This window comes from Sinocyclocheilus grahami, unplaced genomic scaffold (assembly GCF_001515645.1).
Source record: "Sinocyclocheilus grahami isolate Dianchi unplaced genomic scaffold, SAMN03320097.WGS_v1.1 scaffold1104.1, whole genome shotgun sequence".
NCBI lineage: Eukaryota > Metazoa > Chordata > Actinopteri > Cypriniformes > Cyprinidae > Sinocyclocheilus > Sinocyclocheilus grahami.
Genome location: NW_015506283.1, coordinates 45,756 through 72,310, shown reverse-complemented (window position 1 = coordinate 72,310; position 26,555 = coordinate 45,756). Strand labels below are relative to the sequence as shown.

At 36.9% G+C, this 26,555-nt stretch overlaps 1 protein-coding gene across 1 annotated transcript in view; it reads left to right on the top strand.

Moving 5' to 3' along the window:
- LOC107566841 (copine-8) overlaps nucleotides 1-26,555 on the top strand; it is a 180,693-nt gene that overhangs the window by 141,590 nt on the left and 12,548 nt on the right. The window contains exons 14-19 of the mRNA XM_016252400.1: nucleotides 5,679-5,725; nucleotides 6,511-6,692; nucleotides 9,110-9,237; nucleotides 22,942-23,044; nucleotides 24,161-24,218; nucleotides 24,615-24,688. Coding sequence (XP_016107886.1) covers nucleotides 5,679-5,725; nucleotides 6,511-6,692; nucleotides 9,110-9,237; nucleotides 22,942-23,044; nucleotides 24,161-24,218; nucleotides 24,615-24,688 — 592 coding nt within the window. The remainder of the gene's footprint in view (nucleotides 1-5,678; nucleotides 5,726-6,510; nucleotides 6,693-9,109; nucleotides 9,238-22,941; nucleotides 23,045-24,160; nucleotides 24,219-24,614; nucleotides 24,689-26,555) is intronic.

Below are 26,555 nucleotides of genomic sequence, written 5' to 3'. Positions count from 1 at the left end.
TAGCACAATAAATTTATATGTACAGTATATTCAGTGAATTATACGCTATGCATGCCTGATGCCTTTGTTGCCCTTTTTGTACCATGACTTAGAAAAGAAGCATCCAGGAATCATTCAAATTTAAACTTGCATAAGTAACAGAGATTGAATTGTTAAAGATTGCCGAGTTGTTGTGCTGCTGTTGGTTTTTTGTAGGGGTTCCATTTTGGTGGAAGATCATGTGAGCTTCACTATTTCCACTGCCATTGCTTTGCTTTTGCATAAAATTGAAGCTCAATTTTGTTGTACTGCCAACATTCCCCTCGCCTCAAATCATAGTTTCTTTTTTGTTTGTGATGGCCTTTTATTTGAGTGCACTTTCTTGTAAGTTATAAGTAGGAAACTACTTTACACATTTTTCAGGTTATATTATGTAAGTAAAGAACACATAAACAAACATGCACATGAAAGTTCCCCATTTGCAAACCTTATCAGACAATGATAGCAGATGATTGCATGTGTAGTGATTGAATATCTCTTTTTGCAGCTGTTAGATTGTGACGAACCTTGGATATCATACCTAAACATTTCCTACTTCCAAGATTACTAAGACTTCTTTTCTTCAACCTAACCTAATTGCATAACTGTGGACATTTTTGGAAGTCAAATGGCCAACTACATACAGTATGTTTAATAGTTATGGTAGAGTTTTTTACATGATTGCTTGATCTATGAAATAAAATCAATTTTTTCATTGAACTGGTTATTTTGTTGCTCTCTGGAGTGTGAGTTTTGTCCATTTAATTTGGACATTATAAATGAATGTATGAATGAATACATTCTGGCCTTTTATTTGAGTGCACTTTCTTGTAAGTTATAAGTAGGAAACTACTTTACACATTTTTCAGGTTATATTATGTAAGTAAAGAACACATAAACAAACATGCACATGAAAGTTCCCCATTTGCAAACCTTATCAGACAATGATAGCAGATGATTGCATGTGTAGTGATTGAATATCTCTTTTTGCAGCTGTTAGATTGTGACGAACCTTGGATATCATACCTAAACATTTCCTACTTCCAAGATTACTAAGACTTCTTTTCTTCAACCTAACCTAATTGCATAACTGTGGACATTTTTGGAAGTCAAATGGCCAACTACATACAGTATGTTTAATAGTTATGGTAGAGTTTTTTTACATGATTGCTTGATCTATGAAATAAAATCAATTTTTTCATTGAACTGGTTATTTTGTTGCTCTCTGGAGTGTGAGTTTTGTCCATTTAATTTGGACATTATAAATGAATGTATGAATGAATAAATTTATGAAAACAGAATAAACGAATGGATGAAAGAATGAATTCAGACTTTAGCCAACCAGTCAAAATCTCATGAAAACAGGAATAATTATGAAAATCAAAATGTTATGCAACAACAAATGTGCCTGTATGACACACTGGGTGTGTGGTGTGTCACAAACATGTTTTCTGAGAGCTGTAAGCATTATCCTAACAGATGGTATGACTGGCTCAGTCTCAACTGAATGTGAGTAATGGCAGGATATCTTTACTCAGCTGTCTCATGCTCCTTCTCATCTGTGAAATCACTAGGATATCACTTTCCAATGTTTACATTAGCAGCTACCTTTTAAGGCAGCATCCTAACCAGTTATGTGCCCTCATGTGTGACTGATTTGATAGTTGAGGGTCATTATTGTTTTGGACCCCACTGACTTTTGCTGTATGGAATGAATGACTGAATGAATAACAGTGGAAATATTCTTCATATCTTTTGTGTGTGTGTGTGTGTGTGAGAGAGAGAGAGAGAGAGAGAGAGTGTGATAACAACTGATTCCAATTGGGCTTTGGTGTTAGCATGGTGTTAAGTTAACAGTGTGCCTACTATAGGCAACAGTGTGCCTTCCAGTCTGGGTGCTTCATGTTTACTTGACCATTTTTGTTGCTGTTTATGAAAATAATGTTGTTTTTGGTTAGTTTTAGATATGCTGGGATATTTAACGATCAGGGGACAGGACCATACACACACTTGCGCACACATTTTAAGAGTGTATTTCTGGTTTGGGGATGTGTGTGTGTGACTGCAGCTGTAAGCTCGGTAATGAGAGCAGTCTAATGAGAGGAGACAGATCTGTACTTACGGCATTAGTTAGCTTGGCTCAATGTCCCAGCAAACACACACCCATCCTGTATCCTGCTTATCTATTCTCCTGATGCAATGTTACAAGCACAAATAAGAGAAAAACACACATGCATAAATAACAATCATTCATTTCTGATGCCTTTATTATCCTAGAAAAGCACCATAATATGTCTTAGACTCAGAGTACACCTCATAAAATTCACTCTGTTTTATACTCTTCTAGTCTACTGCTTACATAGGCATCTACCCAGTCAACAAATTTCCTTTGGCTCATATCTGGCCCAAATCAGCAGCTAAAGTGTGACCAAGATTACTGTGTTTGCCGGCCCAGAACTGGAACAAAAATTGATTCACAGTCTTTTTTTATACACAATAGAATTTTAATAGCAGAAGTACAATACACAAGATAACAGAAGTGTGCCATGTTGTGAATGTCAAATGAGTGAATAAATGTACAATTATTGATACTTTGTTTTAGTAAATCTCGCCAGTCTTTCTCAATCACAGTCAGTCTGTCACTTAAAAGGAGAGAAAAAAAGAACGTTAGTGTACCATAATTAGTATCATATATTAGATATTATTTGACTATTAAGACAAGCACATATTATTAATAACTGCGAATCAACACTGCACACATTCTCTTTTTCTACCACCCAAGACATGAGTGCTGCTGTGTAGCCATTTTTAAATAAACAAAACATTAGCTACTCTAATAACATGCTATTTTTAGACATACTACTTAATATTATACATAATAATGAAAACATTAGGGGTGGTACACAAAAATGACGATTCAGTTCCTTGGTTTTGAAATTAAGGTTTGATTCGTGTTTCTTCATTTGCATGTGTTGTGAGGATTTGCAGCGTGTTTCTTCATTTGCATGTGTTGTGAGGATTTGCAGCATGTTTCTTCATTTGCATGTGTTGTGAGGATTTGCAGCGCGTTTCTTCATTTGCATGTGTTGTGAGGATTTGCAGCGTTTCTTCATTTGCATGTGTTGTGAGGATTTGCAGCGCGGTTCTTCATTTGCATGTGTTGTGAGGATTTGCAGCGCGTGTGTTGTCAAACTGATGAAGATGTTTTCTTAATTTGCTGGTGTTTTTTCAATTTGCATGTGTTTTCTTAAGTTGCAGCGCGTTGAGCTCTCTCGGCCACCGTATTTTTGGTACAGCAGGAGGAGAAAACAACAATTGTTTTTTTTATCTTTTTTATTAAACAGTGTTTTACTAAACAAATTGTGGCTCTGTATTTAAATAAATTCAGTTATTACAATTTTATTATGACTATTTTCTTAAGGATAAAAAAAATGGACTTAGCTAAAATATTAAAGGCTATAATTAACAACAGAGCCCAAACTATTAAATACAATTTCTATTTATTTTTAGATACAATAATCAACACTCAAACATGTCAAATGCACATAGGCAGTTTTTACATAATGTCTAAATATAACTATAAAATTATGTTTCTACTTTGTTTTCATGGCAGATTAAAAATGTACACTAAGACATCACTAACAGATTGAGTAAAAATATATAATGAATATGTTGGCTAATACAGAGTTCATTTTTCTAGTAAAGTAACGAGCTGTGGACACTGAATGACTTGCTTAAGGTAAAGGTAATGCTGCTTCGTGACATTGATAACAAGCTGTTTTATTGAGTTGAAAAAAAACTGATGGAGAGATTACGTGAGACATGAGATGTTCACAGATGCGGACTTAACCATTAGGCAAAGGTAGGCGACCGCCTTGGACCCCCAAAACCCAAGGGCCCCTTAAACTGCTTTTTATATGCGAGATGCGCGTTCAGGGTGGAGGCATAAGTGGTTGCTGTGGTATTCATTACCACGACAGCCGTCTGTGCGTCCGCGTTGAACGTGCTTCTTAGCAAAAGTAGGGCGATGTAGAAAATGGGGACTGAATCCCGGAATCTATTCATAAAAACGTAATTTACTGTGTAACGCGGAATGTCACGGAATGAATGGCGCAGACGTGCCTTTCGTTTGCTAGTTTGCTATTTAAGCACGCGCAACGCTCGCGGTTGTCGTCTGTAGTAGCTAAATAGTATTTTTGCCATTTAATATTCACATACACTAGTCCATATCGCGGTTTGATTGAAGTGTACTGAATTGCATTTGATTTAATAGGCCTAAATTGCTGTTAAATTAAACAAGTTTCATGATTTTAATTAATTAGACATGTTTTTTGTTACAATTTTATATAATCCAGAAAAATTTAAACGATAAAATATCCAGAAAAAATTAAACTTAGGCTAATTTGGGGAAAATAAAATGGATTTCATAGGGCCCTACAAATATCATGCAAATGAAGCTATAATTTTAATACTAAGCAACAGTGCATATTATATAGGGCCTATTTTAAATGGCGCTCACTCGTTTTTATGAAAGACCCAAGAAGGACCATGCACAGTCACTTTCCACACAGGCACACTTCATGTTTGGTTGAAATAATCCGTAAGCATGTACATTTATAATTTCCTTCAGTTTAATTGAAATGTGCAATTAAAATAAATAAAAATAAATGTATATTTTAAAGTTTAGAATTAGACAGCCTTGCGTTGTGTAGACAATTGCATAGTGAAAATTACCCCAACGCACCACCTAATGTCCAACCTACTCTAATACTATTATAACCTGTTTAAATGTGAACAAGGGATTTACAACATTAAAGAAATCCTTTATTTATAACATGTACATGAAAAATCTAAAAGATTAGACAACTATGGGACACGGTCGTGCAGCAGCAAGCAACAGTGAAAGGAACCTCAAGGTTGTAAATGTGTGAAATTGTATAGGACCCCATTCCTGTATTTTGTCTGGGGCCCCCAAATCACTAAATCTGCCCCTGGATGTTCATTCATGTTTATTTTGTGTTATAACTATAGAAAAGAGAAAGGGATGATCATATTCACTCGCTCTCCGCACTGCCGCTTGTACTTACGATCTGTCAGACCACATCAAAGAGCCTCGAAACGGCATATATAGTTTGAATTTCCTGATAAAATAGATGTAGATGTGACAGCTATCAGCCATATAGTTCTTGCTATCTGGGTACCTTGTAAGGTAGCAACCTAAATGATATGGAACCTCAAAAGGGAGTGATTTAGAACACCCGACAGTTTTTTAAATGATCAATCACACATGCCAAATAGGGTTCCTCATGTGACACTCAGTATCACATTAGTGTAATGTTAGCATGTTGAGCTAACAACAAAACATATACAACACGAGCAAATATTGTTTATGCACACAAATGTCTTGTACATCAGAACATGACCTTTATATTATTTTTGTTATTTTTATGATTTTATGGTATTTTTTACACTGACATTTATGAGTCCTTCTTAATGATATCTCGATTTATCCATTTCCTTATTCTCTCTATATTTGCATTTATTACCATGTTTGCTTTTTAATAATGTGCTTTTATTACACATGGAGCATCTTAATGTTCACAAGATTGAAGTATGACTGAAATAACCATTACCTTTTTTTCTGTCTCTTTGTTGTGCAGGACTCAAATTAATTTCACAGTGGCGATTGATTTCACAGCTTCTAACGGTGAGTGCCATCTCCATCAGAAGGCTGATGGAATTATTGAAATGTATGCAGATGAGGCATGAAAAAGGGCTAGTAATAAAAACCACCTCTATCATAATGAGTGAGGTTTAATGCGATAAAGAGCTCTGATCTGTGTGATTATGTTGAGAGACCTGCCTTTTACATTCATTTGCAGAGTCAAAGGAAATACCGCAAAACCAACTGCATTACAGGGACATCCTGGCAAATCTATTTTTATACATCACTAGCTTTATTTTTCTCTTCTGGATTCATAATATCAGCCTCTCAGTGTACACAAAGAGTAAAGAGATAAAAACTTAAAACTGTATATATATATATACTTCTATAACCCTACACCATACCTAAACATTACTACTACTACAACTACCTTATAATCAACAAGTAGTACTTAAGAGTTTATTGAGGGGAAAATATATCAACAGTAGGGAAAATTACATTCATCAAACAATCTAGTAATTTCATAATGAATGTATCTTATAATTAGTAAAAACTGATAAATAACTGTAAACATTGTTACATTATATTAGTTCTATCCATAGTTATACTGCTAAAGAGTATTATGCATTGAAATACATTATAAAATAAGACCATATTTAATGTCACATTGTTGTCATGAGTTATAATGTATTATACTATTCAACAGTGTAGCCATGAATATGTACAGTATGTACTTTAAATATGGTTGACAATTAAATTAGAATACTTTTCCTGTCAAATGGTTAAGCTGCACTAAAAGTACACATTTTCTTTCATACGGTTCCCAGGCAACCCATCCCAGCCCACTTCCCTCCATTACATGAATCCCTATCAGCTCAACGCCTACGCCATTGCACTCAAAGCCGTGGGGGAGATCATACAGGACTATGACAGTGACAAGATGTTCCCCGCACTGGGCTTCGGAGCCAAGCTTCCTCCTGATGGGAGAATATCCCATGAGTTTGCCCTGGTAAGCAGTTTTTAAAACACCTGTGCTGCAGAGTTAGCTTCACGCTGTAGTCACAGGATATCCAGTTTGTGAGGACGCAAGTGTTTGATATCTGTTTCTGAATGTTCTCTTCACTTGTGTTTGTCTCCAGACAGAACAATACACAAAGCTTTAAATTTAAGAACAGGTTTTTAGAGATAGGCACTTGACATATTCCTACATTCTCTAGAAAACTCTTTGGAAATATCAGCCTATATTTATACTTCAAATATTTATTATTTCATCTGAGTCCAAAACCAATATGGCCTTGGGGCAGTCCTGCTGCAGGACGGAAAGCCGCTCAGCTATGCCTCAAGGTCACTGACTGAATGTGAAGTTAGCTACGCTCAAATAGAAAAGGAGCTCTATGCGGTTTCATCAGTATGTGGATGGCCGTGAAGTCATAGTGGAGTATGATCACAAGCCGCTTGAATCAGTGATGAAAAAACCTCTAGCTCCGCCGCGACTTCAAAGAGTGATTCTTCAACTCCAGAAATATGACATCACTATCACACACCGCCAGGAAAGGAGATTCCAGTGGCGGACACCCTCTCTAGAAAGTCCATAGAGACCGAGCACGACAATCTCAGCGAAGGAATGGACATGCAAGTTCACATGGTATACAAAAGCTTACCAGTCAGTGACGCAAAGCTGCAACAAATCCGTGCCGAGACCGAATCAGACAGCCAGCTCGTCCAGCTCAGACAGGTGATTCTGGATGGATGGCCTGGAGAGAGGAAGAAATGCCCCGCAGACATCAGTCATTTCTGGAACTTCCGAGACGAACTCTCATTGGCCAACGGAATCATTCTCAAAGGTGAGAAAATAGTCATGCCCACCTCACTCAGAAAAGATATGCTCACATGCATTCACGTCGGTCACATGGGCATAGAGAAGTCGAAGCAAAGAGCACGAGATGTGTTATTCTGGCCAGGAACGAGTAAACAAATTGAACGCTTGGTCGAAAGATGCGATACTTGCCTGGAGCAACATCGTTCAAAAACTAAGGAGCCCATGATTCCTCACAAAATACCAACCAGACCATGGCAGGTGATAGCTTCAGACCTCTTTACCTGGAACCACAAAGAATACATGGTTACAGTAGACTACTATAGCCGTTTCTTTGAATTGGACAAACTCAGCACCACCACGGCTGCCACTGTCATCAGCAAACTCGAAGTCATTTTCGCGAGACATGGCATCCCAGAGAAATTTGTCTCCAACAATGGTCCACAATATCGAGGCAAGGAGTTTGAAGACTTTGCAAAGACACGGGGCTTTGCACACACCACCTCTAGCCCCCATTACCCACAGAGCAACGGTTTGGCTGAGAAGACGGTGCAGATCGCAAAATTGATCTTGACAAAAGCCAAGATGGACAGGATGGACAGCCTGTTAGAGTATAGGAATACACCTGTTGACAACTTCAAGTCGCCTGCACAGCTCCTCATGGGTCGCAGACTGCGATCCATACTGCCAACCACTAACAAGCAGCTCCTACCTGAAATTGTCAGTTTCACAGAGGCACACTCCAAAAGGGTAAAGCAGCAGCAGCATCAGAAAAAGTATTATGGTCGCTCAGCTCGGACATTGTTACAGCTTCACACTGGACAATCTGTTCGCATACAAGAGCACGGCCTCTGGAAGCCCGCTGTTGTTGTTCATCCTGCCAATACAGAAAGATCCTATCATGTTCACACTTCAGATGGTCAGGTATAACGCAGATGTGGGCGTCACCTTCTAAGCACAAAAGAGGAGCCCGTGGAGCCCTGCATTTCTGCAAACATTAAAGAGGAAGAACAAAACATCAATGCCTCAGCCATGCTTCAGGTACCTGCTGAAGTACCAGCACAGCATTCAAAAGACAGACAGATCCAGCCCATACAATACCATACCAGGCCAGGTCGAGCAGTGTGACCAAGAGCAATTCTTGATTTGTGATTTGTAATTCGCCTGGGGTGTAGGCGGATCGCTGGCCCTATGAGAGAATGGAATCTAAAATCTGGTATGGGCGGTCTGAGAAGAATGGACACTTTGTTCACAAATTTAGTTGTATAGTGTACTACGTGTGCTATAAGTGTCATATGTGTTGAAATGTTTTGAAGTTTTCAAGTATATATATATATATATTTGTATATATATTGTTCTTTAAAAGAAAGGAGATGTAATATTCACGTAAGCACTGAATATTTTCAGCACTAATTTACGGTACTACGGCAAGAGATTGGTGGGTATCGGCAGTGATTGGACACATGTGAATGCGGTTGCAGGCAGTGGATTAAAAGCTTAAGTTTGTTTGGTACTCACTGTTCGTCTCCTTATTTAAAACTGTATGCACTGTGCAGTAAAAGCAACAAACAAAGAATAAGACAGTTATTTTTTTCCCTGTCTTCCTACAGAATGGAAACCCTAAGAATCCATATTGCAATGGCATTGATGGAGTCATGGAGGCATATTACCAGAGTCTAAAGTCGGTCCAGCTCTACGGACCTACCAACTTCTCGCCTGTCATTAACCATGTAGCCAGGTAACGTTCAGAACATTTTAGTACCAGAGACATAATGTGTATACCCACACAGCTGCACATATCTTTTGCAAGTATGTAGTACTTTTGTACATGCATTAATGCATTACTATTGTGGTAACAAACCTTAAAGTTTAAAATCACCATGAAATCAAAATTTGCCAATTTGAAGTTGGCCATTCTTATTTTTTATGGAATGTTGCAATGTTTATTAACTTGCTCAGTGATATTCCTGAAAGAGACAAATAAGGAAGACATTTTACACTAATTTCTGTCTTGTGGCAATGGTAAACGCATACTTTAAAATTGCAATCTGTCATATTTCATTAAACAACGGTACACAAAATCAGGCTTGCATAGATTAAAGTGTTTACATTCACATTGCTGCAGAGCATTGCAGACTTTTTCTGTAGTCCAGTAGTTTAGATAATTGAAGTAGTTTAAATGTATTGGTTGTGTATCTTTTCTTATTACATTGCTCTCTAGAATAGTTGATTCTGATTGGTCAGTCAGAGAACTGAGTGGTGAAATATTTTTGTATATTGACCGTTACACTAAATATTCCACTGTTGTCCATGACAAAATTATTGGTCCTATTTTTTTCATGTACAGTACTTTATTGTCCATATATGTCATCTATCTTTTCATATCAAAGGAAGTTGAGATGCTAATTGGAGCCATTTTGCTACTCAAAAAAACTTACTGTTACCCCTTTTCCACGAAGGCAGTTTGAGTGCTGGTTCGAAGTGATTGGAAAGCAGACGACTCTCTTTATGCTTTTGGATCGCTTTCGCGGTGCTTTGGTGTCGTGCACCGATCGGTCTGCATGACGCCAATGCATCTCGAACAAGCTTGTTGTGTTTAGAGCTGCCACGCTAGCGTTACTGGGAAAGATGAGACGTATTCAGTGACATAAGACCTGGCTCTGTGGTGGCTCTCTAGCCCGTGGAAAGGTAAACCGGTTCTTAGAAGGCTTGCCAGTTGAACCAACTCCGAACCGGCAATAGCACTAGCTCTGAACTAGCACCCGGTTCATGCTTGTGGAAAAGGGGTATCTGACTACTGACTGTAATAAAAATATGTTTGAAAAATATGTTTGAATTTTAATATAATGTACACCGTTGAACATTAAAACGTAAAGAGATGTCTAGAAAAGCTAGTATAAGGGTGAATGAATGTTCTATTGCTGAAATGAACCAAGAAGACAAGAAACTTGATATTGATTGAGAGTTACAATATCATTCAGCAAACAATGCAGATTTTCCACATTTTTTGAGATTGGCAACAGCCAAGCGTTCTCATGTCTCGTGTATTATTGCCCAGGTGCAACATACAAACAAAGTGTGTGACAGTGAGACAGAGATAATCAAATCCAAAATGGCCTCCGAGGCACAATATATGACCTTTAAATCACTTTAAATGAACTGTGGAACTAGACTTGTACCGGTGAGACTATAAGATTCAGAGATCATCTCAGGTCTGTATCATCCATCAAGTGATGTGAGGAAAAACATTAAATGGCCATCGTAAATCTGACACAGTGGCCTGAAAATTAGATGTGTAATATCCACACAGGAATTTTTAGTACCCTATAGGCATAGAGGAAAGATCTCAGATGGAGAATATAAAACGGGGGTTATTATTTTATCTAATTCCCATGGATGAGGCCCTAAATCCTGGGTTTTTTAACTCATGCCATGAACCCCTAGATATGATAATTACCTTCAAGACCTTTCCTAAAATATAAAGGTCGATATACAGTATTTTAATGTATTACAAAATGTATTTTACTGTGTGAAGGAAAAAAAAAAACATTATAATATAAAGACAAGATGCCATTTTAAAAACTCATTAATTAGATTTTATAGTGTCATTGTACTAAAACCAAAAGAAAATATTATCTGGTAAATATTAATTTTGTATGTTGTATTTGTTTTTTGTTTTTGTTTTAGTTGTTATTAGAGTAATGTTAAATACATTCTCTTGAAGAGAACATTGTTCATTAAAATCGGTTTTATAAACAGTTCACAATAAATGTTGTTCTAAAAGGTTTTAGAAAGCAGAAAGACGGTAATTCAGTTGATTTAATTCAACATTTAATTTAATTCCTTTAATAAACACTGGAAAAATTGTAACCTAAAAATGGTAACTTAAATTAAATTAAATTAAATTATTTTTTAAAAGGTTATTTAGCCTCACTGACTCAATAAATGCATTATGCCAACAACGTTAATTTCAATCAGATAAAAGTTAAATTAGGGGGGGAAAATCTCTTTAAGGAAACAATTGCAGTTGATCACTTATCACATTATTATTATTATTTATTGTTTTTATACTCTTCTGCCCAGAATCCAGTTGGAAAACCTCTGTACTAAATAAAAGCTGTTCCTAATAAATATAAGTTCATGCGGTTCTTACCAATTTAAATTGAAAAATTTAATACATTGGAAAACTTAGGGAATTCAATAAATCAATAAATTTGTGCTGTACAAATTAGCAGAAGCTGAACAGAGAGGTGTAATAAAAATATTTTTTTGAAATATCACTTAACTTTCTGTAAAATCTGAATTTGAACAGTTCATCTTATGTTCCTAAAATAAAAGCTCTATAATGTTTAGAGATAATGTACTTACTATTTTACACTGTTAGAGGTCAGAATAAAATAACTTAAGGACACTTTTAACAGCTTGTGGGGCTGTGAGAACCTGAGTGTTTACATCTCTAGCAACAGCAATAAAAGATTGGAATCATTATGCTTCAATTGCAGCGCGGAGTGTCTAAGTGCACGTCAGCATCCACATATAGTAATGCTACTGTGTAAAATATATTGAGAGGGTATGGCATTCACTGCTCAGTACAATGTTAGCTATTTCCTCAGAGAATCAACATGTTGCCTTTGAAAAAAATATGAAAATGCAAATATAAAACAAACCAAAAGTTATACAACTTAGTAATGACAGCATTTTCATTCCTATAAGATATACTGGGATGCAAAATGTGAACAATTAATAAGATCACATTGAAATTCATAGATATACTGTATGTATAAAGTAGCTCCAGCACAGTTTTTTTTTTTTTTAACCTTTAGATAGACAGTGATGTCTTGTGGCATTCGTACGATATCAACTTATGGAGTGCATCTCAGGGGCTGATCTACTGGGCTGGCATGGGGTGGCAACTGCCACCATAAGAAAAAGTGTTGCCACCCTGTCTTCCACCCCAATATTATCCCAGTATAGAATACAAATGTATGCATTTTATCTGTACCAGGCACATTTCAGCATTTCAGCAATATTAACTACTTGATTATTGAACTACTGTCGTATAAAATCAATGTCACATTTGCAATTGTGCTGATAGTCAGGAAAACATCACTCTTGTTGCTTTCCTATATCATATAGAATATTTCTCTCTTTTTTTCTACCGCAGTAGTGTGTTCATGTTTGTTTCTTTGTGCTGTTGCGCCTATTAGTTTTGATTTCTCGGCGAGTCAGACAGGTTGCGCGAGGCTCAACTGACGCAACCTTGATACTGTCAATACATTATTCGTAAAAAAATGTGTATGGTTTTCACTCAATAAGATCTTGTTAATAAAATCATGTAGGGATTATCAGAAATTAAGAACCTCAGGAGATATTATCAAAGGTGTTTTCAAATAATTTGCATTACTTTTCCATTTAGTTTATTAAATGTAATTGAATTTGTTAATTTCATTAGTTTACTGACAAATGCAATTTAAAACCTCTCCAACAAAATGATGTCACAATTATGGTGAAGTATTATGTGGATTATGTGTTCATTAGTATTAAAAAATTATAAGAATAATAATAAGAAAAAAATATTACTGGAAACAAGGCTGCTTAAAAATTGAACAGGCGCTATTGCAGCCAAAGTGATTATTTCAGATATTTAGTATCTGAACAAATCAATTGATTAATCTAGGTGGTTGTGTGCATGTTACATGATATATCCCTGTGATCTGCTAAGAAAGCCCCAACACTTTTATACAGGTGTTATGATGTTAATAAATTGGTTCTTGTTTATTGCAACATATATGGCAGTTATTTTTGCACTAGAACATGTTTCTAAATCTCATGTTTTGTTATTGCACTTCAGACATCTATGCTCACAAATCCCATGTTAAATCCACACCGATTTGCTTTAAAGTGAGCCAAGTGAGACTGGCATATCCTCACACTGTGTATCTAATTATATGTCCATTTCATGGGTTTTCTGAGGATGGGAAGTAAAGGACAGACCATCAAGTCATTATCACCCCTCTGTTCCACACACACGCACAGTCACTGCGGTGTCCACTCATCAGCACTGACGACAGATCTATCACACTGCTCCTCTCAAATCTCTCTGTGTGTATTTGCTGTAGGTTGCGCCCACACAGTTTAATAATAAACTGCTTTTATATTGCTCTTTCAGATCTAATGTGCTGTTTGCCTGGATTTTCTAATGTGCACATTTTTGTTACTGGAGAAATAAAAAAATGGAAAAGTCAAGAAATAAAGACTAAAAACATGTATTTTTATGTACTTGCAAAATATTAAAATGTTTAAGGCTGGTTCACACTGCGGCAAAACAAATGGCAATAATTTAAACATTTTAAAGTTGTATTTAGAAAAATGGAAAATATAACTATAATCCTCACATTGCACCAACAAGGTTAACATACTGATTCAAACCCACAAAAAGGTAACAGTTGACTATAAGATTCAATTCGCTTACATTAGTTGATGCATTATGTATCATTAATTATCAGTGAACATCATGAATGTTTTATTCTAGGTTAGGAAATATACAGTCTTTTACTGTAAATTAATGTTAATTCATAATAGATTAACAACCTTATTGTATATAGAGAAGGAGACAAAATATTTTGGGTGAAGTCCTTCTTTAAAAGAGGCTTATACTGTGTATGTGTTTTTATTTATTTATTTATTTGTTTGTCTGTCTGTCTGTTTTGTGGTGTATTTATTTTATTAAAAAATATCTCGCATATCTTGTTTATTTAAACATATCTCTATATATTTAATATTAAGTCCATAATGTGCGGAGAAATATTTATTTTGTTTGTTTGTTTGTGTAATCTGTGCAATGGAATAAGAGTACCAACACACACAAACACACTTTTTACACAGCAGACCAGCCAAAAATATATTTGAATATGGAATATTAAGTCCATAAACTGTGGAGAAATTAGTTTTTAATTATTGATGTTTTGCATCGAGGTCTGTTTGTACTTTGTGTTTTGATGCAGTTTGAGAAATATTGGATATATATAAACGCTTTGGGAAAGAGAATGCCCACTGTGCCATACTAACAAGTCCCTGTCTGGTGTGTATCAGGCGAGCACATCTAAGAGAGGACTTGGGAATTGGGTAGAGGCCAGGTCCAGGTTATAGAACCAAACAAATGTGTGCTGAGAGGACCGCCGCATCTTAAATGTCCTGCAGGGAAGCACCCAAGAATAAGGCCTTGGAGGCCACCATTCTCTCGGTCAAATGGGCTTTAACCCCTATAGGTGACATGAAGCCAGAGGACTCATAAGCAGGTGAGATGGCCTCGGCCACCCACCTGCTCAGGGTCTGCTTAGTCGCCAGAAAGCACTTCTTAGGCAGAATAAAGCAAACAAACAACTGATCTGCCTTACTCCACAGGGCAGCTCTGTGGACGTTAGCATCCAATGCTCGCACTGGACAGAGCAGATTTAGCTTCTCCTGGTCAGCTTCCTGGAAGGGAGGAGGACAGTACCCTTGCAGCACTATGGGCCCTGCCATAGAGGTGGGCACCTTGGGGACATACCCGGGCCTTGGGTAAAGGAAGGCCTTAACCATTCCCGGGGCAAACTCCAGCCACTAGGGGGAGAAATTTACAGTGCCACTTTCAGGTCCCACAAGAGCACTTTGGGGCCTGTACAGACACACATATATATATATATATATATATAGGTGTGTTTCACGCTGCCAGAAAGTCTACTAAGGGAACCAGCCTCTTGGGGCTGGCCTCTGATATGGCTAGAGGAGTCACTTCGGTGCCCTGAAGTGGTTGACCAGCAGGGAACGACTGACCTGATGGTCCCCAGATCTGCCTTCCGAGAGTGTCGTCCCAACCTCTGCTCTTTCTGCGGGAGGGGTACAGGTAGCGACGCTCTGTTTCTGTGCTTGCCAAGCTTGACGGCTGGGGCTGCTCCTGCTCAGCAGCACTGGGGACCTGGGGAGGTAGCACTGGAATTCTGCTGCCTGCTTCCTCGCCTCCTGAAACCTCTTGACGGCAGTACTGACAGTGTCACCAAAGAGGCCAGAGGGCGAGAGTGGAGCATCCAGCAGAAAAAAACTGTCTTTATCTTGTAGCTCAGACAGATTCAACCACAGATGCCTCACCGTGGCCACCAGGGCTGCCATTGATTGGCTAATAGCTCTGGCCATTTCCTTAGTGGCCGGGAGAGACAAATCTGAGAGACAAATCCAATGCATGTCTGCACACCATGGCGGTATTACAGGTGTACCAGGCCGACCTGCTCAAAGACCTGAGTGAGAGTGAGGAGGTAGATTACCTCCTCACTCTCACTCAGGTCTTTGAGCAGGTCGGCCTGGTACACCTGTAACTCCGCCATGGTGTGCAGACATACACTGGCCTGACCTGCTGCCATATAAGCTTTCCCTACCAAGGTCGATGTTGTTCTGACCAGTTTGGAGGTAAGCCTCGGGGCCTTCAGAGACAATGCCGTGGAGTTGGAGAGATAGCTTGCGAGTGTCTGCTCCACCCTCAGCATCGCCCCATATCCCTGCTCATCCCATTCAGCCCCACAATGTTGGAATAGTTCGAAACGGTTGGGCTGTAGAGCCAGGATGAATACGCTTTATTCCACAACCTCAACACCACAATGTGGAGGTAGGGAAAAAACGGAAGAGCCCAGTGTGGAGGTTGTGATCTATGTAGCGAATCAGCTCATGGGGAAATATGAATAACCAATCATAACTAGTTATAATTAATTATAAATATTTAGATCCTCTGTAGATATTTAGCTGACCTCTCAGGGTCAACTGTCTGTCAATTCTAAGAACGTTAATTTCCTGGTTTAAGGGAAATAACTTTCTCACTGTACAATTCTACAAAGAGCTTGAGCATAAATCTGCATTATTAAGTGACTCCAGTTATGAGCAAACAATGAACAACGTCGAGTGTGATACAAGTAAGACTTTATTAACTACATAAACACTTAAACTAGTCTAACATACTACATAAACACACACACACACACGCATACAGTTGGTATAGGAAAGGGTTAAAGCTTAACGCAGTAGAGAGAAGAGAAAATAAGAATATGAAGTTATGGAACCATTTGCATATTCAGCAGATCTACAGCCTGAAGGAGACATCAGATTCTTAGTTCAAACACACCTTTGTAAAAAGGTGCAAATGATACCTAATGTATCAATTAATAAGACTAAGTTTGAATACTTGCACGTCTTGTCTGTCTGAAAGAAAAGCTTGATGCAGACCAACGGTTATCCGAATACGAATTAATAGAGACCAAACACGTTATATGTAAGGTTACATGAATGAGTGGTTCTATCATAAGCATGCATAAACTAGTCTACAATACAACAGATAATATACAAGACAGCAATAATATACACAATGACCTGAAGGATATGTGCGTTCATTCAAAGAAGGGTTTTCCTATTAATTAATTAGAGAAGAGTCAATTTTTCACTGTGCACTGTGGATTTCCTATGGAAATTGTAGTGAGAGGGGTGACTCTCAACATGCCATTAGGTCGTAAAATGTATCTGGTGTCAGGGTTGCCATAGTAACCAGGGTCCTGGGCCCTGTTCACAGACAACTTGGCACCCAGTATGTTTATTGGGTGAGGGGACTGTGAACATTTTGTTAATCGAATGAATAACTGATTTGTTAAATCAAATGAAAAATTGTGTTTGATTGGTCCAGACGCTACATCTAACTCGCAGGAAGTATTTGTCCAACTTAATCTTTTGACGAACGTCCTGCTTCTCGGCCGGCCAATCGATTTTTCATTTGGCTACAGCACGTGTGACAACCTCCACAAGTTACTCATACAGGAGGGACTGTGGCGGTGAGTCCACAGTCTCCTCAATATCGACGCTCATCATATCAACCTCCCTAGAGGAAGAGAGATGAAGCAGCTAGCTTTCTCTCGGGGAAAGAAACCAAAGAGCATGTTTCCGAACCCTAAGAAGAGGGTCGCGGATCTAGTGGGTGAGGACCAAGATGAGCACAATCCCGTCTAGGATCCCTCCGCTAAATCCAGTTGTGATCCTCATGACAAAAGTCTGTGCTGTGCCTTGGCAACTACGGGAAGGATCGTGAGCCTGGCCCTCTCATCAATGAGAGCCAGGTGGGAGTGGAGCACAGTGGCAGCTGCTCTCAATCAGGACATTCAGCTCCCTCGAGAGCTGACCGTGCATGCTTCGCTCCCAAACAGACAACGCAAAGATCATGTGTATCCCCACCTGTGAGAAAACGAGGGCAGGAGGGAACACACTATCTATAGCGCCATCCGCTCACCGATTAGCTTGACCTTTCTTTACACTTTGACATTTTGCTTGCTTACTAACAGAGAATATCTTACTGACTGCTTGTGCAAACACAACACACACACCACAACATGCTTACTGAAGAGCAGAAGCTAACATGCGCTTTGTTAGGTGCACTTTTAACACTAGAACACTAAATTTTACCCGTGGCTGTTTTTCAAACGTGCATAACAGATTTAAAATAAAACATTCAAGTCTCCCAGTCATTGATTTTTACAAAAATTATGCAATTTACAATCCAATGTTGTTAAATTATTTAGATAAAACCAGATTAAAAAAATGGGGCATTTATACCTATGAGCGCCAGCGGGTCAAATTTACCCGCTATATAATGCATGTATTTTTGCTCTGTCATTTTCTTGCCGCTTATGTTTTAACATTGTACATTTCTAGGCAATGCCTTTCACTCACTGATTTAGCGGTTATGAGTTTCATAAATAAAGTCAAAATGACTAAAAAAAGGTGATTTATGGAAGGTAAGTATTAGAAACACTAAATGCCATGAGTGATGGAGAATCTGATGGTAAGTTATGCGTCCTGGGTCGGCTTAGCATCTGCCGGCTCATCTGACAGTGATCCAGATATCATATTTACATGTTTTAGCCTAACGTTACTCTAATTGGTCAAACCTTGGTTTAATTATTGAATTTTTGTCTTGCCATATCGTTTATTGTTCGCTACTATGTTGCTATTCTAGTATGGCCGTTTCCTGAAGAAACCATAGGAATTTTTTGTCGCATCATCCTATGCAGTGTGGGGAATTATTATTGCTCATTATTGTCTATAGGCTGTTTTAGTCATTCATAGCATGGGTTATCTTAATATATTGATTAATGACATTGTATTATATTAAACCACCCAAATATTTAGGCTACTACATTCTAATTTCTGTTGTGAGTGCAGACTTTTATTTTTTAGCTTAGGCTACTGACCATTATGGATTAGTGTTGCCTGCATTAAAAAGTCTTGAACATATAAAACAACAGGATAAAAATATAGTTGATGACTAGACATAATCATTTCATGATTCTAGCTAGGACCTCTGGCGGTCGTTCTAGTGTTAAGCTTTCTGGTTGCTCACATCAAGCTTCCTGGTTGCCCCGCTCGTGAAGTCTCGCTTCTCCATTGGACTGATTCCACACGTTCACAAAGCGTTGAAGCGTTTATATCTATGTAGCATATACAGCATATATATATATATGTGTGTGTGTGTGTGTGTGTGTGTGTGAGAAATGTAGGTGTTTTGCATGCATCCCAACACTAAAACATGAACATATTGAAATTAAATGCTTTAACACGATTATTTGGGATTGACTGTTTCTTCAACTCCACCAAAGTAGTTGAGGCCTCACACATTCTATAAGCAATGGCAACAGTTTGCGATAAAATCAGATTATGTCAGTGTTTCCTTTCCACCACATTACAGCTGTTGGTTGTTACTGTTTATTGAGGCAGTGTGATCAAGCCTTTTGTATTCACAGGCTTGTATAAATAGTCAAATATACAAATATTAATTTGAGATTTAAATTGCAGATTATCAAATTCATTATTAATTTAGATAACACTAAAATATTACAGTGTCCTTGTTACACGTTACATTTACTTTCCATCTTAATAACAATAAATTATGCTCAATTACATGCAACTAACCCTATACTAAACCCTCATCCTAACCCTAACCATATAGTAAATACATGTAGTTAAAGATTATTACTCAGTACTTAAAGGGGTCATATGATGTTGCTAAAAAGAACATTATTTTGTGTATTTGATGTAATGCAATGTGTTTATGCGGTTTAAGGTTAAAAAACACATTATTTTACACAATGTACATTATTGTTTCTCCTCTATGCCCCTGCCTTTCTGAAGCGCGTCGATTTTTACAAAGCTCATCGTTCTGAAAAGTGAGGTGTGCTCTGATTGGCCAGCCATACAGTGTGTTGTGATTGGCTGAATACCGCTAGCGTGTGACGGAAATGTTACGCCCCTTACCATACTGTGTTTCCGTGTGTCCCGGTGCGACAAGACAAAACCAATAAAACCCATTACAAACGAGGCATTTGTTGCATCCAGTGGGGACATAATTACTGATTATAATGACTTATACTGTCTTTTTACGCGTTGCGTAGCGTAGCGTATTGCGCCGTGTAAACATAAAACCATGTCTGCATTTGTGATCGGAGAAATGACAAACAACAAGCGCTACTCTACACTGCTCAAACTCACATTTGAATCATCAGTGGCAAATTCTTTAAATATAAAAAACGTACTTACAGGCTGTGAGTCAGAAGCACCAGACTGTCCTTGCAAAGTTGGAACTGCCCCACTTTATAGAAACATTATGTCCTCTTTTGGAAGGCCAAACAAAGTAGTTTCGCTTTCACAACGAAACACACAGCGGCTTGAGTGAGCGGCGCCCGGTGGGTTTGTGTGAGCGGAGGCTGGCGGATTCAACGAAGGAGGCTTGCAGCAACCACGTGACGACCCCGGGCTGGACTCCGCTCCACCCCTAGAGGACGCAGTTCGAAGTTCCACGAAAGGGAACTTGAAATCGCATCATATGACCCCTTTAAATGGATAATTACACTGTAACAAGGACACCGTAAGTTAAAGTATAACCGTAATGTAATTCATTCAGTAATGTTTTGCTTAATATTATTGTATGGTTACTTTTTTTATTAAATGAATGTGTTTAAAATGATTTATTTTCATTAACACATTTAACGCATTTATCTAATTTACATTATAATTGTTTTGTTCTGTTCTACATGATTTCTAAAGACTCGTCGAAATAGTCTAAACCTTTGTGCATAAGCGAATGAGGGAAATATATTAATTGTTAATGACATATTAATGTTACACCATAACAGCAATATTGTGTTTTTGATGTTTTCCACTTCTGGAGCTTTAATGATAATGAACAGCTTGTATTGACACATATTCAGTTTGAAGTAATTTAACTCGGTAGTTTCCTGTTGTGTGTGTTTTTAATGAGCCATAGTTGCCCCAATTCACAAAATACCAGTGTGTCCGCAAGTGGATTTTTAAATTTGCACATTTTCAGTGACAAGTGAAGAAATGTTTTGAGCATTACTGTGTACAGCATCTTCAAAATCCTCAATGGAATATTACGTTTTCAAAGCTTTTATCCACCGAAGCCAATCTGAAAAAGCAGAGGCTGTTAAACATATGCCTAGACCATTTCATCCTTTCTCCTTACACAGAGGTCTGTAGTGGATATTTGACCACAGATCAGCTTAACGCACAAATCACAGTGAGTTGAAGGAGGCTAGTAAAGGGTGTCAAGTATCAGTGCTCTGAACAACTACACCCTTCGGTACAGTGTGTGGGAGAAAGAGAGACTGATATATCCATGATGCATCCAGATCTAAAAATAAGTCTAAAAGGAACCTCCTCTTTATTTTTATTAAATGCGTAAAGGTAATGTGTATGACTGCCAAAGTTTTGTTTTATATAATTCATTAAAAAAAGAAAATGAGTATTAATTTATTTATGACACATTTTGTTCAGTTTCTGATCTTTGTGGTTTATAAAGACTGAAATAAGAACATCAGTAAATTATACCAAAAATCTATTTTCTTTTACATCTAAAACTCTCAAAAACCGAAACAATCTGTCATCTAATTAATAACTTCCTGTATGTAGAGACCATCTGGATTTCATGTATATACAGATTTACAATGATAACTCTTTCATGAGAAAACGTTAAGTATTTTACTTTTTGGTGAACTGATGGTGAATAAATATTTCTTCTTTTCTTCTCTTTTTTTGTTGTTGTCCTTTTTCTCTATCAAATCTTTTAGTAATCATCATAAATCATATATCATTTGAAAGCTTAGAAGCCCAAGATTCATCCTGTAAAAAACATTTTGAAATCGGACATTACGTTACCATGGAAATGGTACTTTAAAATCTTTTGGCGGTCAGTGTCAAGTGTCATATTACAAAATGCATTACGGTCTTTTAGAATCAAACCTTTTTATAACCTTGACATAAATCATATCATTGGAAAGGTCTGAGTCTCAGGATTCCATATTTGAGACAGAAATCTAGACATTTGTGACAGAAAAAATGCAATAAAAAAATTCAGTGGAGTTTGGATGGCACCCAGTGGCTGTTTGTGGTATAACGCCCTTAATAAAATCTCACAGAAACCTCTATTTTTTTCATACCAACTTCAAATTTGGAAAATAACTTATTTAGACATAAGGCTTTAATTTTATACCAATTTTAGAGTAAAACCTTTTATGTAAAATATTTATTATATATAAAATAAAATTAATATATTGCATTTTCTTTACAGTAAATTTAAACGTCCATCATTTTTTGAAAATATCCCACTTTTGCGATAATCTACTGATTTTCTTTTTTAAAAAGAGACCAACCTTATGTCTGTATTCCAAAGTGTTCATAAATTACAACAATTTTAGTTTGGATATTGCACCTGCATGTCTATTTAAAAAAATGGGGGGGGTGACAGTTAAAGGGTTAAATCAATTCACCATCAAATCGCTAAAAAACAAAATAGTTATGAATTGCCACAGTGAAAAAAAAAATGTTGCATAAGATTTATACTGAATTTTCACTCAGTAATTGCTAGTATATTTTTTCTATAATTGCTCCAATTATCTTTGTTTAATTCCAAAAAAAATTAAATTACAGTGCATAAGAGTGTATTGATTAATTCCACCAATTCCAGTTCCAACCATTCATTAGAGAAATTGTCTTTTCTAAAGTTGACCAGAACTGCACAGTATACAATGAGAGATCATGAAAAAATGCATACACCCACATATTGTGCACATATTTAGATTATTGTGCGTTTAATAATTACACTTTTAATTGGCTTTATTTGTATTGTAGGAATGGTTTGTAACAACCACAGATGAATGAACTGTGCAGAATACATTTGCTTGTGTCTCTAAAGTTATTAATGCCTCCAAGTATTGTATTTGCCTCATAAGCTGATGAAAATAATTAGGAATCCAGGCAGTGTAGTAATACAGTGAAATTATATCACAATCCAGAGGCTTTGGCTGTATATCCTCCTGTAGTGAGATGTTTCATGAATGTAACAATGTACTCTCTCATGCAGATATGCTGCCTCAATAAAGGACGAATCACAGTACTTCATCCTCCTCATCATCACAGATGGAGTGATATCAGATATGGCCCAGACAAAGGAGTCCATTGTTAATGTAGGTGTCCTTGTCTACTAAACTATATTGAATGTTCATGTAGATTTTAGCTCTATAACCATGTGTCAACTTTAATCAACTTTGTGGGGTCTTTGCATTTTCACAATATAGACTGAACTTTAATAGGTTTCCTATGAGATCATAAAATGTTTATCCTATGACTATGATTATAATAACCTAAAGGAATCATCCCCTAATTACATTTAAAATGCGTATCTATGGCATAATAGGAACAAAAATGGATCTTGGAAATCATAGGACTTTAAGGCATTTACTTTTGTGAACTGTGTGGTAATGAGGAAAACAATTTAACAAATGATTTTAGCAAATGGCTGCAATATAACAAAGAGTGAAAAATTTAAGGAGGTCTGAATACTTTCTGTACCCACTGTATATGTGCATCTCAATAAATTAGAATGTCGTGGAAAAGTTCATTTATTTCAGTAATAGCCACCATATTCTAATTTGTTGAGATACTGAATTGGTGGGTTTTTGTCAAATGTGAGCCAAAATCATCACAATTAAAAGAACCAAAGAACCTACTTCAGTCTGTGTGCATTGAATTTATTTAATACACGAGTTTCACAATTTGAGTTGAATTACTGAAATAAATGAACTTTTCCATGACATTCTAATTTATTGAGATGCACCTGTATCAGTACTAAGCAATATTAATAATTAATTAAGGGAAAATATGTAACAAAATATGTACTTACTATATGGTTAGGGTTAGGATTTGGGTTTGGCTTAGGGTCACTTGCATGTAATTATGCATAATTAATTGTTATTATAATAGTAAGTACATGTAACGTGTAACAAGGACACCTTAAAATAAAGTGTTACCCAGATTTATTCTATTCTATTCTATTCGTGTTATTTGCTTTTAGACAAAACTGGTTTAAACTGAAAATCATGTTGTTGTTGTTGTTTCGATTAGAAAAAAAATTTAAGAAATGACATGATCATCAATATGACATAGTTAATAAGTAATTAAGCTTTTCATTTTAATACACAGATTTTGGGGGAATAAAAACAGTTAGTTTTGTTTTTTTAATATAATGATTTTTATCGGTTTTCTTTCTTTCTTTCTTTCTTTTTCTTTTTTCCTCATTCCAGGCTGCATGTCTTCCCATGTCGATTATTATTGTTGGAGTTGGACCAGCCGAGTTCGATGGTAAGAAGAGTTATTTATTTATTTTGCTCTTATAGATTTCATATTGCTTATATTTTCTTTTTATCCTAATTTTTGTTATAAACCCATTTTACATTTGTCATTTTATCTACACAACACATCCCCTTTATACCCTACATGTGATGTGTGCTTTATAGTGATGCTCAGGCCTTTAACTTAAGCGGATAAAAGGATTGTGTACTAATGCAGAGTAAATGAGCATGTAATGTGACAGCCATTTCCTCGTTGCACTGACAGTAATGCCGATGGGTTTAGGAATAATCAAACGAGACTAAAATACTCAAAACACACTCAATTGCAGGCACTCAAATGCACAACTTACTCATGTTTTCATATCTCCGGTCATGCGTGTTTCTTATCTGTTGTGTGTGTCCTCAGCCATGATCGAGTTGGATGGTGATGCAGTCAGAATCTCATCGAGAGGCAGATATGCTGAGAGAGACATCGTACAGGTATAATAACACAGCTAAAGTATTTCTCCTTCATTACTAATACAGAGACGTCTCAAAAAGGACAACTATAGAGGTTATGGATATCTTGCAAGTTACATGTGTTTGTAAGTAAATGTACAGTCACTTGTTTTCTTACCACTTGTTTTAATGACACACTAATTACCAGAAAGTTTCAGAAATTTACTTTTTGAATGAAGCTACAAAAATGTGTGACAGTATTCATTTAATTTAACAAGCATTACTCTTCTCGTTTATACTTTTTGTGCCGTCTGTATATGTAATGCATTGTAATGTGATATGTATACAATGGTATCCTTAACGCATTATAATGTGTTCGAAATGTTTTATAATATAACTTATAATCAGTTTGTATGATAGAATTACAGCAGTCTAGTGCATTAAAACACATGATAAACATAAAAAGTGATGAAATTAACCAGCCTACAATTTTGTTCTGTTTATGAATTACATTAGAGTCTATAATATTGAAAGTACTGCAGTACAGCAAAAGAACAACATTTTTTGGAAATATAAATATTTTGTAACTTGATAAGTCTTTACTGACAATTTTTTAAATAAATTTAATGCATACCAAGCATACTTGCTGAATAAAAATATTAATTTGTTTAAAAGTAACCATACTAATCCCAGACTTTTAAATGGTAGTGTATATTACTGAAATGAATTGAGACAATGCAGAAAAGTTTATTTAGATTATTATAATAAACACAGAACCATATTGTGTGTTGGTGTGGATGCTAATGTGTTGGTGTGAACGAGCCTCAAGATATGCTAAAATGCTGATGCTAAAATTTTGCTGTGAAACTTATCCAGGTCTAAAAACATACACCATAATTCACCATATAAATTGGTGAATTTCCATGCAAATTATGTTCATTATCACCCATTACGATCATACATGAAACACACATATATATTAGCATTCTGAGTTCTGACCTAACTCGAAATGTAATTTCTTAATGTTTTCTGCGCTCTTCTGTGCTCCGCTCTGCTTATAGTTCTTGGCGAGGAAGTCATCATTATGTGTAGGTCGCCCCACGCTTGTTAGGAAGCATGTTAACAGGCAGTGTGCATGAATGGCTATCATAGGTGGCTAGGGAGGCTTGTCCAATTAGCTTTGCCTTCACATACACGCAGATTCCAGTGGATCTGGCTACTCAGCGGCCAACGTATACTTAAAAGCCCAGTTTTTCATAACTAAACGGCTGTGTAGTGCTCTCAGAAGCAGCTGTATCTCTTAGGATAATTTGGCTCTCAGTCTCAGACGCGTTTGAGTTGATTGGCATGCTGAGCATTTGATGGATTTGCCCTCATTTAAGGTTAATTGCTCTTTTCAGCTCTACAAATTCGCACAGAAATGCAGATGAATGTGAGACCTGCTTCAGATTATTTTAGCCTGATGAAAGTCAACATAAAGTGTGTTTACCCTTAAAATCTACTTTACAAGTAATTACAAGCTAGCATGCTGATGTGTAATATATTATATATAGTATGTAATATAGTATTATTAGGGCCCGAGCACCGATGGTGTGAGGACCCTATTGGAATTGCTCCGTTTCTTATTATTAGGGCCCGAGCACTGATGGTGTGAGGACCCTATTGGAATTGCTCGGTGCTCGGGCCCTATTGGAATTGCTCCGTTTCTTATTATTAGGGCCCAAGCCAGAAAGGCGCAGGGCCCTATTGTTTTTCTAAGGATTATTATTAGGGCCCAAGCCAGAAAGGCGCAGGGCCCTATTGTTTTCCTAAGGATTTTTTTTTTTATTTATTTTTTTTTATTCAACCTTCCAGGGGTTTTTGGGGGCCTTAATATATTCAAAAACTCTTGAAAATTTGCACACGCATT